General features: G+C 38.8%; 2 protein-coding genes across 7 annotated transcripts in view; both read left to right on the forward strand.

Annotated features, from left to right (window-relative positions):
* LOC116726052 (uncharacterized) overlaps window positions 1–17042 on the forward strand; it is a 591833-nt gene that overhangs the window by 470149 nt on the left and 104642 nt on the right. The window lies entirely within an intron of this gene.
* eps15l1a (epidermal growth factor receptor pathway substrate 15-like 1a) overlaps window positions 1–17042 on the forward strand; it is a 138560-nt gene that overhangs the window by 34367 nt on the left and 87151 nt on the right. For 5 of the 6 annotated variants that reach the window (XR_004340523.1, XM_032572523.1, XM_032572522.1 and 2 more), the window contains 2 exons: window positions 991–1050; window positions 3245–3487. The exons of the other annotated variant lie outside the window; for it this stretch is intronic. Coding sequence is in view for 4 of the 5 variants with exons in the window: in XM_032572523.1 (XP_032428414.1) it covers window positions 991–1050; window positions 3245–3487 (303 nt within the window). In the remaining variant the exon portion in view is untranslated. The remainder of the gene's footprint in view (window positions 1–990; window positions 1051–3244; window positions 3488–17042) is intronic. 6 annotated transcript variants of the gene reach the window in all.

A 17042-nucleotide genomic window follows, 5' to 3' on the forward strand; every position in this document is an offset into this window, starting at 1 on the left:
CACCTCTAAGAGTTGGGAACTGGGGTTTTGGCTCTTTGTGGGGATTTTCTGTTTGCCTGCTGTTTCCCTCGTCATCCACTAGATGGTGCCTAGAGGCTGCACTTACCTGGAGGTTGTGCCTGCTGTCCGGATTCAGCGCACCTGTGATCAATCACCTTGTTATCTAGGAGTATATGAGGAGCAGGCTGCCAGCACTTTGACACCTGAGTGTTTGCCAGTTATAGTACTCTGAGCCTCCCTGAGTCTGCTCTCTGAGTTTTCTAAGATTATCTTGAGCGATAATTTCCTGTTGAATTTCGTCCAGGTGTTTCCTCGTGGTACTTTGGATTCAACCCACTGTGTAACTTGAGTTCCTGGCTTTCGGGTTTCCCCTCGTGACGCAGTAGATCTTACCCACTGGTTGCCTGAGTCCCTCTCCACCTCAGGTCAGATGTAGAATCATTGACAATTCCTGGTTTCTCGGCTGGCTATCGGGACCACTCCTTACTTCTCCTCACAAGTACTTACCTGTCTGTCCTTCACCACAAGCCTCTTCCATCTGCCTCCAAAGAACTCTCCGTCAAGATCACACTGAAACTTGGATTATCTCAAGAACCCCCTGCAAAGAGACCACAACCCCAGAGGCCACAGTACTTCTCCCCCTGGTAGAAACTAACCACTTCATCAAGTAAGATCATTCCAGTTCCTCATAATTCAACTTGTCCAACTTGCCATCAATTTCACCATCTCTCTCCCACTGTCTTCAGAGTTCAGAATACCCCGGCTTCCAGTCCACAGGACAAGAATCACACAATCTCATATTTCATCGTTGTTTAAATAAACTTTATCTGATTTCCTGTTCTCCTCATTGTGTCCCTAACCCTGAAAGACATGAACCCAACATGACACTAAGTCTCTCTTTTTTCTTCTTTTTCTTTTTACAGTTTTGCTTTCAACAAATTTTAATCCCAGACCTCATTGACTCTCCTCCTGTTTATTTCACATCATTAGGTTTGGGATTTGAGTGACATTGATAAAGACGGCCATCTGGACAAGGACGAATTTGCAGTGGTGAGTTTTATTGATGTCCTTAACTTGCAAACACTAATTATGATAGGAACAATGGCGGCAACGGTGGTAGGAGTTTGTCCCTCAATCAGTGAGTTGCTGGTTCGATTTCTGTTCTCCTGCCATTGTGTCCTTGGTCCCACCTTGCCTTTCTGGTGGTCAGAAGGGCCAATGGCACAAAATGGCTTCGGTCAGATTGTGACAGGGCAGCTGTGGCTACTATGGAGTAGCTTGCTATCATCAGTGTGTGATTGTGCCCTTTGAGATCTGTTTGATATAAAAACGGCATAAATAAAATTGATAAGTTTCATGTTTCTTCAGAACTTTTAGAAGGGGGAAAAGGCAGAGTGAGTAAAAATGGTCAGTATGTCCTCCAGCAGTCATATCTGTGACACAGTGACTACAGAGCCAGCTCAGGATAACACGAGCTACTCTAACAATAAGCTTTATCGAAAAGTATCAAAGTTTTTAATCCCAGTTAAGGTAGTCGAAGTGTATGTGCTCTTATACACTCCTGATCAAAATCTTAAGACCAGTCCAAAAATTGCAAGAATTAGCATTTTGCACCATTGAATCTTAAGAAGGTTCTAAGTAGAGCTTCACAATGTTAAAAGGACAAATCAGTGCAAGAGACAAGAACATTTGAGCAGGGAATTGTCTGAAAACTGCATTTACACTCAAACATGATTTTTTCAGCTGATCAAAAGTTTAAGACCATAGTCTTTAAAAGCCAAAAGCTGTGCAAACATCTGGATTCCATGTCATTTTCTGTGAAGTCTTTACACTGTCAAGACCTCCTGATGGCAAAAGCAAAAAAGCTCACTGACTTTGAACGTGGTAGGATTGTTGAGCTGCATAAGCAAGGCCTCTCACAACGTGCCATCGCTGCTGAGGTTGGACGCAGTAAGACAGTCATTTTGCATTTTTTAAACGATCCTGAGGGTTATGGAACAAAAAAGTCAAGTGGTAGACCCAAAAAAATTTCACCAGCTCTGAGCCGCAGGATCCGATTGGCTGTCCGTCAAGACACGGGACGATCCTCTACCCAAATTAAGGCCATTACTGGTGCTGACTGCAGCCCAATAACCATCAGACGGCATCTGCGAGAGAAGGGCTTCAGAAACAAAAAACGTCTTCAAAGGCCACGTCTTCTTCAACGCCACAGAATTGCCCGTTTGGACTTTGCAAGGGTGCACCAAACATGGGACATTGAAAGGTGGAAGAAAGTTGTCTTCTCTGATGAGAAAAAATTTAACCTTGATGGTCCTGATGGCTTCCAACGTTACTGGCATGACAGGGAGATCCCACCTGAGATGTTTTCTACACGGCACAGTGGTGGGGGCGCCATCATGATTTGGGGTGCGTTTTCCTTCAATGGAACAATGGAGCTTCAGGTTGTGCAGGGGCGTCAAACAGCAGCTGGCTATGTGGAGATGTTGCAACGGGCATCCCTCATGACTGAGGGCCCTCGTCTGTGTGGTAATGATTGGGTTTTTCAACAGGACAATGCTGCAGTTCACAATGCCCGCCTGACAAAGGAGTTCTTCCAAGAGAATAACATCACTCTTTTGGACCATCCTGCATGTTCCCCGGATCTAAACCCAATTGAGAACATTTGGGGATGGATGGCAAGGGAAGTTTACAAAAATGGACATCAGTTCCAGACAGTGGATGCCCTTCGTGAAGCCATCTTCAACACTTGGAGCAACGTTCCCACTAGCCTCCTGGAAACACTGGCATCAAGCATGCCTAAACGATTGTTTGAAGTCATCAACAAGAATGGTGGAGCTACTCATTACTGAGTCCTTTTTTTTTGACACTTTGTTTCTGTTTTGGGGGGTTTTCGGGTTTTTTTTAGCTATGGTCTTAAACTTTTAATCAGCTGAAAAAATCATGTTTGAGTATAAGTGCAGTTTTCAATTAATTCCCCGCTCAAAAGGTTTTGTCTCTTACACTGATTTCTTCTTTTAACATTGTGAAGCTCTACTTAGAACCTTCTTAAGATCCAATAGTGCAAAATGCAAATTCTTGCAATTTTCTGACTGGTCTTAAGATTTTGATCAGGAGTGTATACAGACATTTTGACAGCCATAAAGGTTTTTTGATACTTGTGCCTATGTGTAGACTTGAAGCATTTTTTGATGTCTGTTTCAGAAAACTCTTTATGCAACTGTTAAAGAAGATTATGTTCTTTCAGGCCATGCACCTTGTGTATCGGGCCTTAGAGAAGGAGGCGATTCCCGCGCTCCTCCCCTCTGCCCTCATCCCTCCATCAAAGAGGAAGAAGAGCCTCTGCTCAGTGCAAGGTCCTGTTCCTGGACTACCAGCCAGCCCCCCACCACTAAAAGACTCACTACATTCCACACCCTCCCATGGCAGCATGACATCACTCAACAGCACCGGCAGCCTGTCACCCAAACACACTCTCAAGTCAGGACTGGTAATAAACTCTCTCACACTAATGTACTAATACTAGGCACCATAGCAAGTAAATGTACATTAACTTTTGTGACATACTTGACTGAACAAAGACAAACAAAAACTTCTGTGCATTATATATAGAAGAACCTATTGTGTTGCATTATGTCTTTCAGTGAAGATTGTAAATGAGAGCAGCAGGCAGAACTAAATTAAGCCCATTATAGAATAAAAGCAAGCAGATGGTATTTTATTATTTATTACTCTACATTTTTTAAGTACAAATTGGAGATTCTGTCTATAAAAGGTGCCATACTACAAATCCAATTATGCCTCCATCATGCTATTGAAATCTGTCAATTTTCTGTTGTATAAAGCTATACAACAGAAAACTTAAGTAACTTAACTTAAGTAAATTAAGTAAGCTCTGTAAAACGTAAGTAAAAAATGCCACTGAGTTGTTTGTGGAACTACTTTGGTCAAACTTCCAAAAATTAACTGCAACAAACCTTCTGTCAAATGGATCAGAAAGTGCAATTAGGAATGCTAAATGTAATGTAAAATAAATAATAACTGGGAAAGAGGAGGGAGAATTAATATTTGTTCAAACACTGCAAATTACAGAAACAAAAACCCTTTTCTGCACCATGAGATATAAAAAATATCCACCCATTTCTACAAATTGTATTTATTTACTGTATTCACGATTAAATAATTTCAAATAAAATAAAAATAGCAATAGCTGTTGATATTTGAGCAGAGCATTATACCACGAAGGATTAAGAGAGTTCTGAAAGCGAAAGGGGGTCCAACTCGGTACTAGCAAAATGTACCTAATAAAGTGGCTGGTGAGTGTATTACTGGCATAATAATCAACTCTAGCTGCACAACCCTTGGCGCAGCTAGACAGGCAGGAGCAGGTGTCATGCCGGGTGTTAGTTTTTCAAAATAAAGTAACATTTAATGTTTTATGTCATTTAAATTCATTTCAAACCCTGATTATGGTTAGTAAAAGTGCACAAATGTAGGGTCTATTTATGTATATGTATATCACGCACTTTACATTGTTTTAACAAATAAGAACAACAAAAATTACTTAATTCTGAAGGTGTGGGGCTTTTATTTTGCAGTGGTGGTGCACCGCCAGCATCATAGAATTAGACTGAATAGATCAGCTTTTTATGGATTGTGCGCATTGTCACTGATACCCAATGTAGAATTTTTTCAATATTGGGATGATGCAGATATTAATAACGAATCTGTGCAGCTCTAATCTTGAGGCAATTTTCCACTTGTGTGACAATATTGTGGGTTCAATCTGGGTTTTCCCTTAATCATGTGTCATTCAGGAGTCAGACGTGTACTGTGTGAACACAACTGAAAATATAGTGCTGTGTATGCTAAGCAGTATGTAAAGAATTTGATTTATAAGGACCTAGAACAAGCTGCAATCATGGCATTTCAACAATACAGCACAGCAGTGATTGTCAGTCAGTGAGGGTCTTCAGACAGAGTTTACCTTACAAATGTTTTGGGTATCATTACTATAATAATCAGATCCCAAAAATAATCAGGTCCCATTTTTGGTATGGTATTGAAAAGTTTTTTTTTTTGTTGCTTTTCAAATTGTCTTTTTTTTCTCCTGAATTCTCTGTTTAATGTTTTTTCACCTTTAGATGTATATTGAGCATTCACAACTATGGAGAATAATTTGGTCAGTGCTTATAGAACTTTTATGTTGAAATTTGAGATACACATTAGATTAAGAAACAACACCTATATTGTTATGTTGAGGGAGGCACAACATAACAAAAGAACAAACAAATGCAAAATTAGAGCATTCTATGAAACAAACAATAAGTGAATATTTAAATGACAAAATTAACTAATTAAAATCAACTTGAAACAACAAAGTCTCCTCCCTTCAGTCTTTTAAAAAAAAACAAATGGTATGCTCCAGGTTTCCTCCTCCAGTTGGTCTGTAGTTGCAGAGAAAGTGCTGTTATTTCTTCACTCTCAATGCGTCAGGGTCTATCATTGGGACTGCTCTGCGGTCATAGAGATTAGAATAATTGGGAAAAAATGGCTTAACGTTGTCAGTGGAAAACATTCACTTAAGACACTTTACCCAAAGCATTTAGAGCATGGAATAAAGTTTATTCCTTTTACAAAACTTAAACAGTCTGAAAAAATGTAAAAGATGGATAAATATCTGCGGTCAACCTCATGAACATCCAGACCCTGCAGCATGGGCAGGCATTGGGGGCATTACAGAGTCAGCCGTTCCCCACCTAGACTGGAACCAGTTTTTACCTCAGAGTGGCCAACTTTCTATTATTCCTATCTCGATTTGATGCATTAGGTGCTCTCGCATCTACTGTACCCTGCATGTTTTTCAGCTGTTGCAACTATTTAATCCAAATGAAACATGAGCCCTCAGATGCCCGCTCCGGTTTTACACCTGTGCAGCAGCGACGGAGTCATGCTGCTGTGCAGAGCTGTTCAGGTGTGTTAGAATCATGGCAGCAAAAAACAGTAAAAGGCAAAGAACTTTGCACAGGTTTTCCCCCAAAACAACCGTTGATAGTTCATTAATGCTGTTGGTTGCAGGTAATGATAGCTAAATGATCATTAGCTAATGTCAATTTATCATGTCAAACTTGTTAACAAAAATAGGCTATCAATTTTGTATGTCTATGTTCAAAAGTGGGTAGTAATGGTTACATTTACTTAAGCAACTTTTTGCGAAAAAGGTACTGTATATTTTTTCTTTTACTTGTGTCAGGTTTGACACCTATTAAAGACAAATTAAACAGACACAGAAAAGACAAGAGACTTAGATTCTTTTGATCTCGCGAGGAGAACGGACAGAGATGTGTTTACAGTTACAAATCTCCAACAGCTCTGAAACACATTTGTCCGCTCCTCTCTTTTTATTACTTTCAGAGTCCCTATCACAGAGAACACTGCAACTCTAAGGGGTGGGGACAAAACACTTCATTACTTAGTTGCAGTGTTAATGACAATCACTAACTAAACACGTTATCTTGCATTAGATCACAGGTGTCAAACTCCAGTCCTCGAGGGCCGCTGTCCTGCAGTTTTTAGATGTGCCACAGGTACAAAACAGTGGAATGAAATGGCTTAATTACCTCCTCCTTGTGTAGATCAGTTCTCCAGAGCCTTAATGACCTAATTATTCTATTCAGGTGTGGTGCAGCAGAGGCTCATCTAAAAGTTGCAGGACACCGGCCCTCGAGGACCGGAGTTTGACACCCCTGCATTAGATTATTCGGCTCCAGACACAGAATAAAACAGAACAAGTCGTACATCTTCAAGGCGACGGTTCTACAGCTATCTAACAGTTCAAAGGAAGAAGAAGTCCTGCTGAGCAATAAACCCTGTGAGCACGGTTGTCACTGCTTCTCTTCAGGGAGGCCCTCTTGTAGAAAGGAAATAAAGTAAATCAAACAATACAGAAACATTCTTTATGCTGAAGGAAAAAGATAACAATAAAGGCATATAAGACGGAACATCATATAAGTAACACTATTGTTATAAATGAAACAACAAATATTTGATAATATATATACATTTCACCTAACAACTTGAGTAATATTATTATTGCTACTCTTATTTGAGTAGATTGAATTTGTATTTGAAGAAATGCACAGTAGACACTGGAAACATTAGATTCTTAGATTTCTGCAACATATGAGGTAATGTTTATGCAAAGTTGAGCATAATTCATCAAAATTTTATACATGTCACTGTTTACATTTTTATTGGGGTTTTTTAACAGTGGTTGTAAGAGCTCTGCTCTACTTCCTCATGGGGGCAGAGTGATCTTGCCATGGCATCATGTCAACTGAGTCTAAGATAGATATTAAAGGCTTCATTTAGACTGTGTCAACATGAACTCTAAAGTACCCCACTATAATTATCATGTCATTATTTACTACTAATGTAGGTTTAAGAAAGGTCTTAAACTCTTAATTATATTTTATAGATAAGAAATAATACTCAGAGACGAGTCCTTTTGCTGCAGGCCACGGCGGGTGGAGATTTATTACACTCTTCCACAGATTATCTTACAACTTCGTCAGTAAACATCTTGGTTCCAAAAAATCCCCCAAAATCTCCCTCTATTCTTGGAATCAACCTGTTTTTATACATTCTCATTCTCACTGGTGTGAGTTGCAAGTTTTGACCAATAACATTACTCGTGTCTTGCGTGTGTTTTACGTAGGACTCTTGGCTGCCTTTGTATTGAATGTGTATTAGGTTTTTTCTGGCTTCTGGTTTCTGGTTTCAGACCTTTTTGACTTCACATCTACTTCGTTTCAGAAGTGCCAAATAAGCCAATTATTATTCTTATCTATCTAAACAGTTTATTTCCCAGACATTCTTTAGTCCAACTTCGGGCTTCGCACGCAAGGGAAAGTTGGGAGGTTAAGTTAAATTGACCTATAATGGCGCCAGATTTCCTCAGTAAAAAACAACTCCATAAAAAGTATTTCCGCTCTTACACTAAATAATAAAAAAAAATCTGAGATATGATCTAAAAACTTAGAGTAATTGCCTGGTCAAAGATACAAAACAACACACAACAAAAGTGGTTTTAGTGCTTTGCAACTCGGATTAACATACTGGGCTTTATTGGTTATTCACTCACTTTTGTCATTGCTTTTGCCCAATAAGTTGAAAGTTTGAGGTAAACTCTTAGCTCATTAACATTGTCAACACATCACTTTTAATTTAATTGTTTAAGTATTGTTAATGTCTTCCAATAAGACATCATTACCTAGTTACATTTTCTGTCAGCTATAAAAAAGGTTTACATAAAAATAGAGGGAACCACAGGTGGACTGCTCTAGCACCCCTCCCACTGGGCTTAGCAAGTTTTCTGGAGGAATCCCTCAGAAAACAAGAACATACTTGGGGTGTATTTTAGACCTGTTGAGTATACATTAATTTAGCATAAAATAGATTATTCTACTGTTTTGTGAATTTCACGCATAAATAATATTTTGGGGATAAAGTAGCTTGTTCTTAGAAAAATGTAAACTTTCACAAATGTATATTTTGAACAGGTGTTAGAAGGAAACCAAATCTCCTGGATCATTTCACTTCAAAGAGCCATAAGTCCCAATGCTAATTGACAGTCGATGCTGGTGGGTGAGGTTATTGTAAAGTAATGTAACAAGCGAAGTATGTGTTTTAACATATTTAGCTACTTGTCCACATGTTATGATTATTAATGTTAGTTGGTTTAATTTTTCAACTATCAATACAAGCTAGCGTTCTGAGTGAGCTATGCTAGCGCTTCTGCATGCTAATAGTGTCAAGTTAGTATCTTTCCATATAGTTGAATTTCTTGTGATTAAAGTAACTGTTTAACAGCCAGGATTTGTTTCCCCAAACCGAGGTAACAGCTCAATCTTTTGTGCAATTATTGGCTCGGAAACTGTTCTTGTCCCCAAGATAATATATATTGTTGATTGTTATAAAGCCCTGGTCCTTAAATGATCGATTACTATAGCAATGTAATAAATAATGTAACTCACATTTTCAGAAACAGAAAGTGATTATTATCCTGCAAGGCTGAACGTATTATCTGCCAAAACATGCCCCCCCTACCCCCTGGAAATATACAATATATTGGTAGTTCAGGGGTGTGTCAATCTGAAATGTTTTTTTTAGTCATACTAAACATAAGTAAAATTTTTGAACATTAGTACAACATTTAAAATAAGTCTTAAGCCTGACATATATCTTTCTATTTCTACAAAGAACCAGAGCGTTACCTGGCCACAGCCAGACTGACAGCATCGACTATCAGGAAGACATTGTTACACTGGAGAAAGCCATTGGCACAGAATTTTTGAGAAAATTCTGAGAAGAGTGTAGTAAATGCTCTACACCTCCAATTATAACACAAATTACCCCAAGGAGGAGTCCATTCATATTATTGACTGAAACAAGGAAGCTATCTCATTAGGTGATGATAGTTTACTGGTTTAGAAAAGGGTTAGGGTTACACTTGTGGATTGAGACGTCAGGGGAATCTCAAAATTCACAGATAAATGCAGCGCTACCAACAGGCCAGACGCAGCTTGTAAATCAAGATATATTTGTGTTTGCATCAAAAATACATCTGTGGATCCTGTTCTGTGCATTTATGAATCTCATGCATTTGTGAATCTTGTGTTGTGCATTTGTGAATTATGAGACTGTTTTAGCTCCATATGCAATCACTTTTTCACATAGGGCCTTGTAGATTGAAAAACTGCATTTTGTGTTTACTTATGTTGTCTTTGACTAATATTTAAATTGATTTGATGTTCTGGAAGACTTAAGTGTGACAAATGTGCAAAAAAATCAGAAATCAAGAAGGGGGAGAACACTTTTCTGCAACAACTGTTGTCCATGATTTTATATGGTCCTTTTGGACATGATGGTGAAGTTGGTTTGGGTAGTTTAGGTATGCTGTAACCAGGGGTGGAAATTAGCACCCGCCACTGGCCAAATGCGGTTAAAAGTATAAAGTAGCGTGTAAATTGGAGAAATCACCCGCCACTATGGCAGGTTGACAATTTGAACAGTAAAAGAAAACACTGCATTCAGTTTGAACTTCTGTCCAGGGTAGGAGTGGCTGACGGGACTACAGACTGATGCACATACTGTATATGGAGTGGCCCGAGGCTGTCATAATTTACCAAAAAATATATCAAATCAGTCGAGAATAAATCATATATTTTATGTAATTTGCTTGTAGTGGTGGGGTTTGTAATTGAAAGGGAAAAAAAACAGTGGCTGGTGAAATGTCTGAGTGGCTGGTAAAAGTTTTTTTCCACCAGTCACTGGGGCTGGTGGAAAAAATTCTTTTATTTCCACCCCTGGCTGTAGCCCAGAATCATAGCTTATAGACTGTTCAGATATTGAACACAACAGATACCAGGTGACACGAAAACAAACTGTGTCATCCTGGACGGTAATGGTAAAGAGTATTCCAGGAAACTGCACCACTTTGCAGCAGGCATAACCACATTAATATCCATATGATACTCTGTCTAGATGTTCTTTGTTAAAGCTGGCTGCATCTTAAGTCTTAGTTTTATAAAGATTGATAATGATAGAATTCAAATATGCTGCTTTTATCACATTATACCCTAATAATGTAAAAATCTATTTATGTTCTAATGTTATTCCCTCATTAAAAACATACAGTCTTGCTTACCATTATTGGCACCAATGAAGTTTAAGTACATATTATTGAATACTTACTGAAGAAAATTCATCAAGTTAAACAATGTTTTACTGCAAATACCTTTTGTTTGATAAAAAACAGCAAATGATAAAGAACATTTTAAAAGATGAACACTGAGTAAAACATAGAAAAACGTAATCAAAATCAAATCAAATTTTATTTGTATAGCACATTTCAGCAGCAAGGCATTTCAAAGTGCTTTACATCATATCAAACATAGAAACACAATGTAACATAGAATTAACAATCAAAACACAGCGTTAAGTCAAGTTCCATCATTAAATTTGTAATTGATTACATTTCAAATACAATTCTAAACAGGTGGGTTTTTAGTCTAGATTTAAAAGAAGTCAGTGTTTCAGCTGTTTTACAGTTTTCTGGAAGTTTGTTCCAAATTTGTGGTGCATAGATGCTGAAAGCTGCTTCTCCTCGTTTGGTTCTGGTTCTGAGGATGCAGAGCAGAACCAGAACCTGAGAGGTCTGGAAGGTTGATACAATAAAAGCAGATCTTTAATGTATTGTGGTGCTAAGCCGTTCAGTGATTTGTAAACTAACAACAGTATTTTAAAGTCTATTCTTTGAGCTACAGGGAGCCAGTGGAGGGACTTTAAAACTGGTGTTATGTGCTCTATCTTCCTGGTTTTAGTGAGAACGCGAGCAGCAGCGTTCTGGATCAGCTGCAGCTGTTTGATTGTTTTGTTGGACAGACCTGTGAAGACGCTGTTGCAATAATCAATACGACTGAAGATGAACGCATGGATGAGTTTCTCTAGATCTTGCTGAGACATTAGTCCTTTAATCCTGGAAATGTTCTTCAGGTGATAGAAGGCCGACTTTGTAACTGACTTTATGTGGCTCTGGAGGTTCAGGTCAGAGTCCATCACTACTCCCAGGTTTCGGGCCTGATCGCTGGTTTTCAGTTGTAATAACTGAAGCTGTGCATTGACTCTAGATCGTTCCTCTTTAGGTCCAAAAATAATAACTTCAGTTTTGTTTCTGTTCAACTGGAGAAAGTTTTGGCACATCCACACATTTATCTCTTCTAAGCATCTGTTCAGTGATTGGATGGGCTCTGAGTCACCTGGTGACATTGTAATGTATAGCTGTGTGTCATCTGCATAGTTATGGTAGCTAATATTATTTTCTGTTATAACCTGAGCTAGTGGGAGCATATAAATATTGAATAAAAGGGGTCCTAGGATTGAACCTTGGGGTACCCCACATGTGACCTTTGACCTCTTTGATGAGAAGTTTATAATTGAAACAAAGAAATCCCTGTTCTTTATGTAGGATTCAAACCAGTTAAGCACTGGACCGGAGAGTCCGACCCAACTCTCCAGTCGATTCAGTAATATGTCATGGTCAACAGTGTCGAAAGCTGCACTGAAGTCCAACAGAACCAGCACTGTGGTTCTCCCACAGTCTGTATTTATATGGATGTCATTGAACACTTTTACGAGGGCGGTCTCTGTGCTGTGGTGAGCATGAAAACCAGACTGGAAGGAGTCAAAGCGGTTGGTTATAGTTAGGAAGCTATTTAATTGTTTACACACAGCTTTTTCAATAACTTTGCTGATGAATGGGAGGTTGGAGATCGGCCTGTAATTCTGCATTAGTGATTTGTCCAGATTGTTCTTTTTTATAAGTGGTTTGATTGCTGCTGTTTTCAAAGCCTGGGGGAAAACGCCTGATGAGAGAGATGAGTTTACTATTTGGATCAGATCAGTAGCAATAACAGGCAGGACTTTCTTAAAGAAATGTGTGGGTAAAACATCCAGACAGCAGGAAACATCCAGACAGCTTAGTTGACTTATAATTTCCTGTAGGGTTTTATAATTAAGTAATTGGAATTGGGTCATATTTCCTGTATTTGTTTTGTTTGGGCACAGCATTGGTACTGGCTTTATAGTGGATGTACAGATTAATCCTCTGATTTTTTGAATTTTCTCTGAAAAGAAGCTGGAAAACTTGTTGCAGGCTGCATTAGATTGAAGTCCAGGTGGTAACGTCACAGGAGGGTTTGTGATTCTGTCAACTGTTGCAAATAAAGCTCGAGCATTGTTAATGTTTTTGTTTATGACATCTGCAAAGAAAGCCTCTCTTGCATGTTTTAGTGTTAAATGATAGTTACGTAGTTTTTCTTTATAGATGTCACAATGAACGTGGAGTTGAGTTTTACGCCATTTTTGTTCTGCCCTACGGCAGAGTTGTCTTACAGATCTAACTGTTTGTGCATTTCTCCATGCAGATTTCTTTTTACCAGACACAACCTTCATTTTAATTGGGGCAATGGAATCAATAAAATCTGAAACTTTAGACTGAAAATCATTTACCAACTTATCTACATCATTACAGCTTAAGGGTGAGGAAGAAGAGTAGATTTGATTAAAAGTTTCTGCTGTGTTTTCAGTGAGAGAACGTTTTGTGATGGTTGCTGTTTGTCCAAGTGGGTTAAAAGATAAAGAACTTTCAAAGATAACAGCAAAGTGATCCAACAGGGCGACATCAGTTACAGAGACATTGGAAATATTCACACCCTTCCTGATAACCAGGTCCAGTGTGTGTCTTTGAGTGTGTGTTGCTTGTTTGACATGTTGTGTTAGACCAAAAGTCTCTAAAATATTAGCAAGCTTTTTTGCCCCTCTGTCTTGGGGGTTGTGAACATGAATGTTGAAATCACCGACAATTATTAAACAATCATAATCAATACATATAAGAGATAGAAGCTTATTCAAGTCAGTAAAGAAATTTTCAACAAAAGTTGGAGTTTTGTATAGAGTTACTCTCAAAGTTCGTTTGTGGCCTTTAACCTCAGTTCCAAGATACTCAAAAGAGGTGAAGTGACCCAAAGAGATTTTACTACAATTTATGGTATTCTTAAATATTGAAGCCACTCCTCCTCCTTTTTTGTGTTTTCTATTCTCACTGAAGAAATTGTACTTAGGAGGCGCAGATTCAATTAGTACGATCGGTTCATTATTATCATTCAGCCATGTTTCTGTCAGAAACATAACATCGATATTATGCTCAGTGATGAAATCATTAATTAATAGAGCGTTAGCACAGAGAGATCTTGTATTTAAAAGAGCTAGTTTAAGTGATTTGGAGGCCAAAAGTTCTTCAGTCTGATGTTTGAATTAAAACAGCTGTATTTTATGTTTCTGTTTGTTGTAAATTTTCTTGTAGTGATCCGGACAGGTAATATCCTGTTCTGCAGTGTTGGGGGGCCAGACACATTCTGGAGTAAGACGGGTGTAAAGATAAAATCTGGACCCCGGCCTCAGACCTCAGAAATGCAGAGTGATGGATCCTCTGGGAAGTTAGAGTCAGGTGGCTTAAATGAAGTGAGGTCTGCTACGTGAGCGCTAAGGAGAGACGTCCCAAGTAAAGCCTCTTAATTCATTCCATCTGTAAATTTAAGAAACTCCGGTCCAGAAGACATTTCTTCATGTGTATCTTGTGAATCCTGTGAATGAGTGGGGGAGCAGAGAGGGAGGGGAGAAGGAGGAAGGGAACCAGTCTTTCTGTCTGCAGTCGATGTTGTATCAGCTTGTTTTGGAATAGTTTGCTCCTGATATGCAGAGGGTTTCATCCTAGTCAGAACTCCTTGAGCCTGTTCTTCTGAAGCGATGATCACATTGCTGTCCTTGTAGATGAAATGAAAAAGGTTTGCAGTGAGTAGCTTTATCCCATGTTTATTAAGATTGCGTCCGCCTCTTCCAAAAAGGTGAAAGCGCTGCCAGTAGATCCAGAGGTTATCGATGAAGGTCACTGAGCTGGCAGAGCAGCTTTTAATCAGCCATTTGTTTATCATGTCCAGCCTGGACTGTTTTTCGTCTCCCCATTGAGGTGATGGAATTGGACCACTGAGAAATAACTTCATTTTTAACTTTCCCATAGTGTTCAGAAGAATATTAATGTTTACTGTGTCAATGTTTACCATTGACATGGTAAACTGCAAATCATTGCAGTGATGAACTGCAGTGATGAACTGCCTCCACCCATGTGACATAGCCAGTGGTGGCACAGTTACTTTGAAAAAGTAACTTTAATCGGATTACTGATTACTTCTTGAAAAAGTAACTTGGTTAGATCACTGATTACTTTATTTGGAAAGTAACTAAGTTACATAAAAAGTAACTTTTTAAGTTACTTTCAGCAGCTGCTAACAACGCTTTGCCTCCTGTGAAAATTACAGTGATCTTTGCCAATACTTAGTTGTAAGTTATTTTATAATGTTAACATCAACAATGTGTCTCCACTTATAAGGTTGAACTTAAGGGGAAATTTTTTAATGGTTACAACAGTACAAAAAAGAAAAGCTTCAGTAATTTGTGTGTGTTCCACTATTGTCTGGAAAACTCAAAATAGGATTTAGAGTCACCCACCCCCCATCAACCTCCAGGTTCTGTTACGGCCCTACGTTTGCTGTCAGCACAGAGCTCCTCCTGCAGCTCCACCACTCAGATGGCTGCACAGATTTGTGACACTTATCTTAATATTAATAATTATAATGGCTTTTAGTTGTGCAACTTTACAACACGTTTGTTTGTGGCTGTTTTCACGTTTATTACGCTGTTCATATTAGTCTCAATGTTTGCAGTTTTCTGGAGAGCAACGCGAAGCTCGACGTAATTCATAGGTAATATATTAACTTGACATTTACAAAGAGACAGCAGAACGGATCATCCGGGAAATGATGGACCTGGAAGGCCTGACTAAAAGTAATGTCAGACAAATTCTGGGGCTTATTATGTTATGCTTATTATGACACCACAAATGCTATTATTTGCAAGCACAAAACCTCCAAAGAGTATAAAGCCATCTCTAAAGCCTTGGTGTCCCTGTAAATTTATTAAGAAGTTTTCCAGGCATGAGACTGTCGAGAACAACTCTGAACGTGGGGGGAAGAGAAAATTGATGACAGAAGTCTTTGACGGTTGGTGCGAATGGTGGAAAAAAACACCACGTCAAACATCTAAAGACTGACTTTGCCTCATATGCCTCATACATAAAACATTGCGCAGTTTTCACACTAAAACTTGGCGTACGGAAAAATTTAGAAAAGTGCGCCGCACAAAAAACTTCGGATGTATAAAGCTGTGCACGCGCACGTGGCAGCGCACCTTTCCTTTATAAATCCCAATTTGCGTGAAATAGAGCTCAGCTGCTGGTCCACCCTGTTACCACCCATAAATACATAATTAATATAAATACCTAGAAGTCTGCCACCACGTGAAGCAATAACCATGGAGACGTCCTTGTTTGTAGCAGTATAAGTATTTATAATAATGATAATTATATATTTTATTTAAAAGGTGCTTTCAGGACACATAAGGTCACCTCACAAAAATAAAAATAATACTTTTTAAAGAAAAAAAAATCCAAATTAAAAAAATAAAGAGATCGTGCAAATGCCTGTTTGACCAGCAGAGTGTTCTGCCGGGATTTAAAGACAGACAGTGTGTCAGAGAGTCTTAGAGTTGACATTTATTCTAAATGGACGTTTATTCTAAATAGTGGAATCATGTACATAAGATGTACATTTACAGAATAGAGATGCTTTCTGTCCATAAGGCGCATTCATGAAGCGGGCCTGGCTCGACTGAAAGATGATTGCAGCCATGTGGTACCGGTACCACATGGCTCCTTCTTTAAGTTCTGCTCAGAGCTCCAGGATGATGAGTCTAGATTAATCTAAACACTAATAAACCATCATCAACATTTCCCAGCAGATCAATATGATCTCTATATTTACGCAAACTTTGATACAAAGTTAATTTTCATACATGCTGACTTGTGTGTAAAATATGACGCTGCACATTTTTTGTGTGAATGCTGCTTTATGCATGAGGCCCCTAGAGACCAACCTGGAGCAGCGTGGTGGAATTGTTTCAACAAGTACCGCACACTAAACATCCACTTTATGGGTGGAGGCCAAGATAGACCCCATTGCTGAAGAAAAGATGTAAAAAAGAACAACTGGACTTTGCAAAAGAGAACCTGGACAAACCTCAAGCCTTCTGGGACAATGTTTTATGGACAAATGAAACAACAGTGGAGCTTTTTGGTAAATCACACAAATAGTATGTTTACAGATGGTGCAATGAAGTCTTTAAGGTAAAGAACACTATACCAACAGTCAAGCATGGTGGAGGATCCATAATGCTGTGGGGCTGCTTTGCGGCATCTGGTACTGGAGGCCTTGACAATATCACAGGCATCATGAAATCAGAAGATTATCAAGCAATTCTAGAGCGAAATGTCTTGCCCAGTGTAAGGAAACTTGGTTTGAGGTGAAGATCCT

The sequence above is a fragment of the Xiphophorus hellerii genome, chromosome 9 (assembly GCF_003331165.1).
Source record: "Xiphophorus hellerii strain 12219 chromosome 9, Xiphophorus_hellerii-4.1, whole genome shotgun sequence".
Classification (NCBI taxonomy): Eukaryota; Metazoa; Chordata; class Actinopteri; order Cyprinodontiformes; family Poeciliidae; genus Xiphophorus; species Xiphophorus hellerii.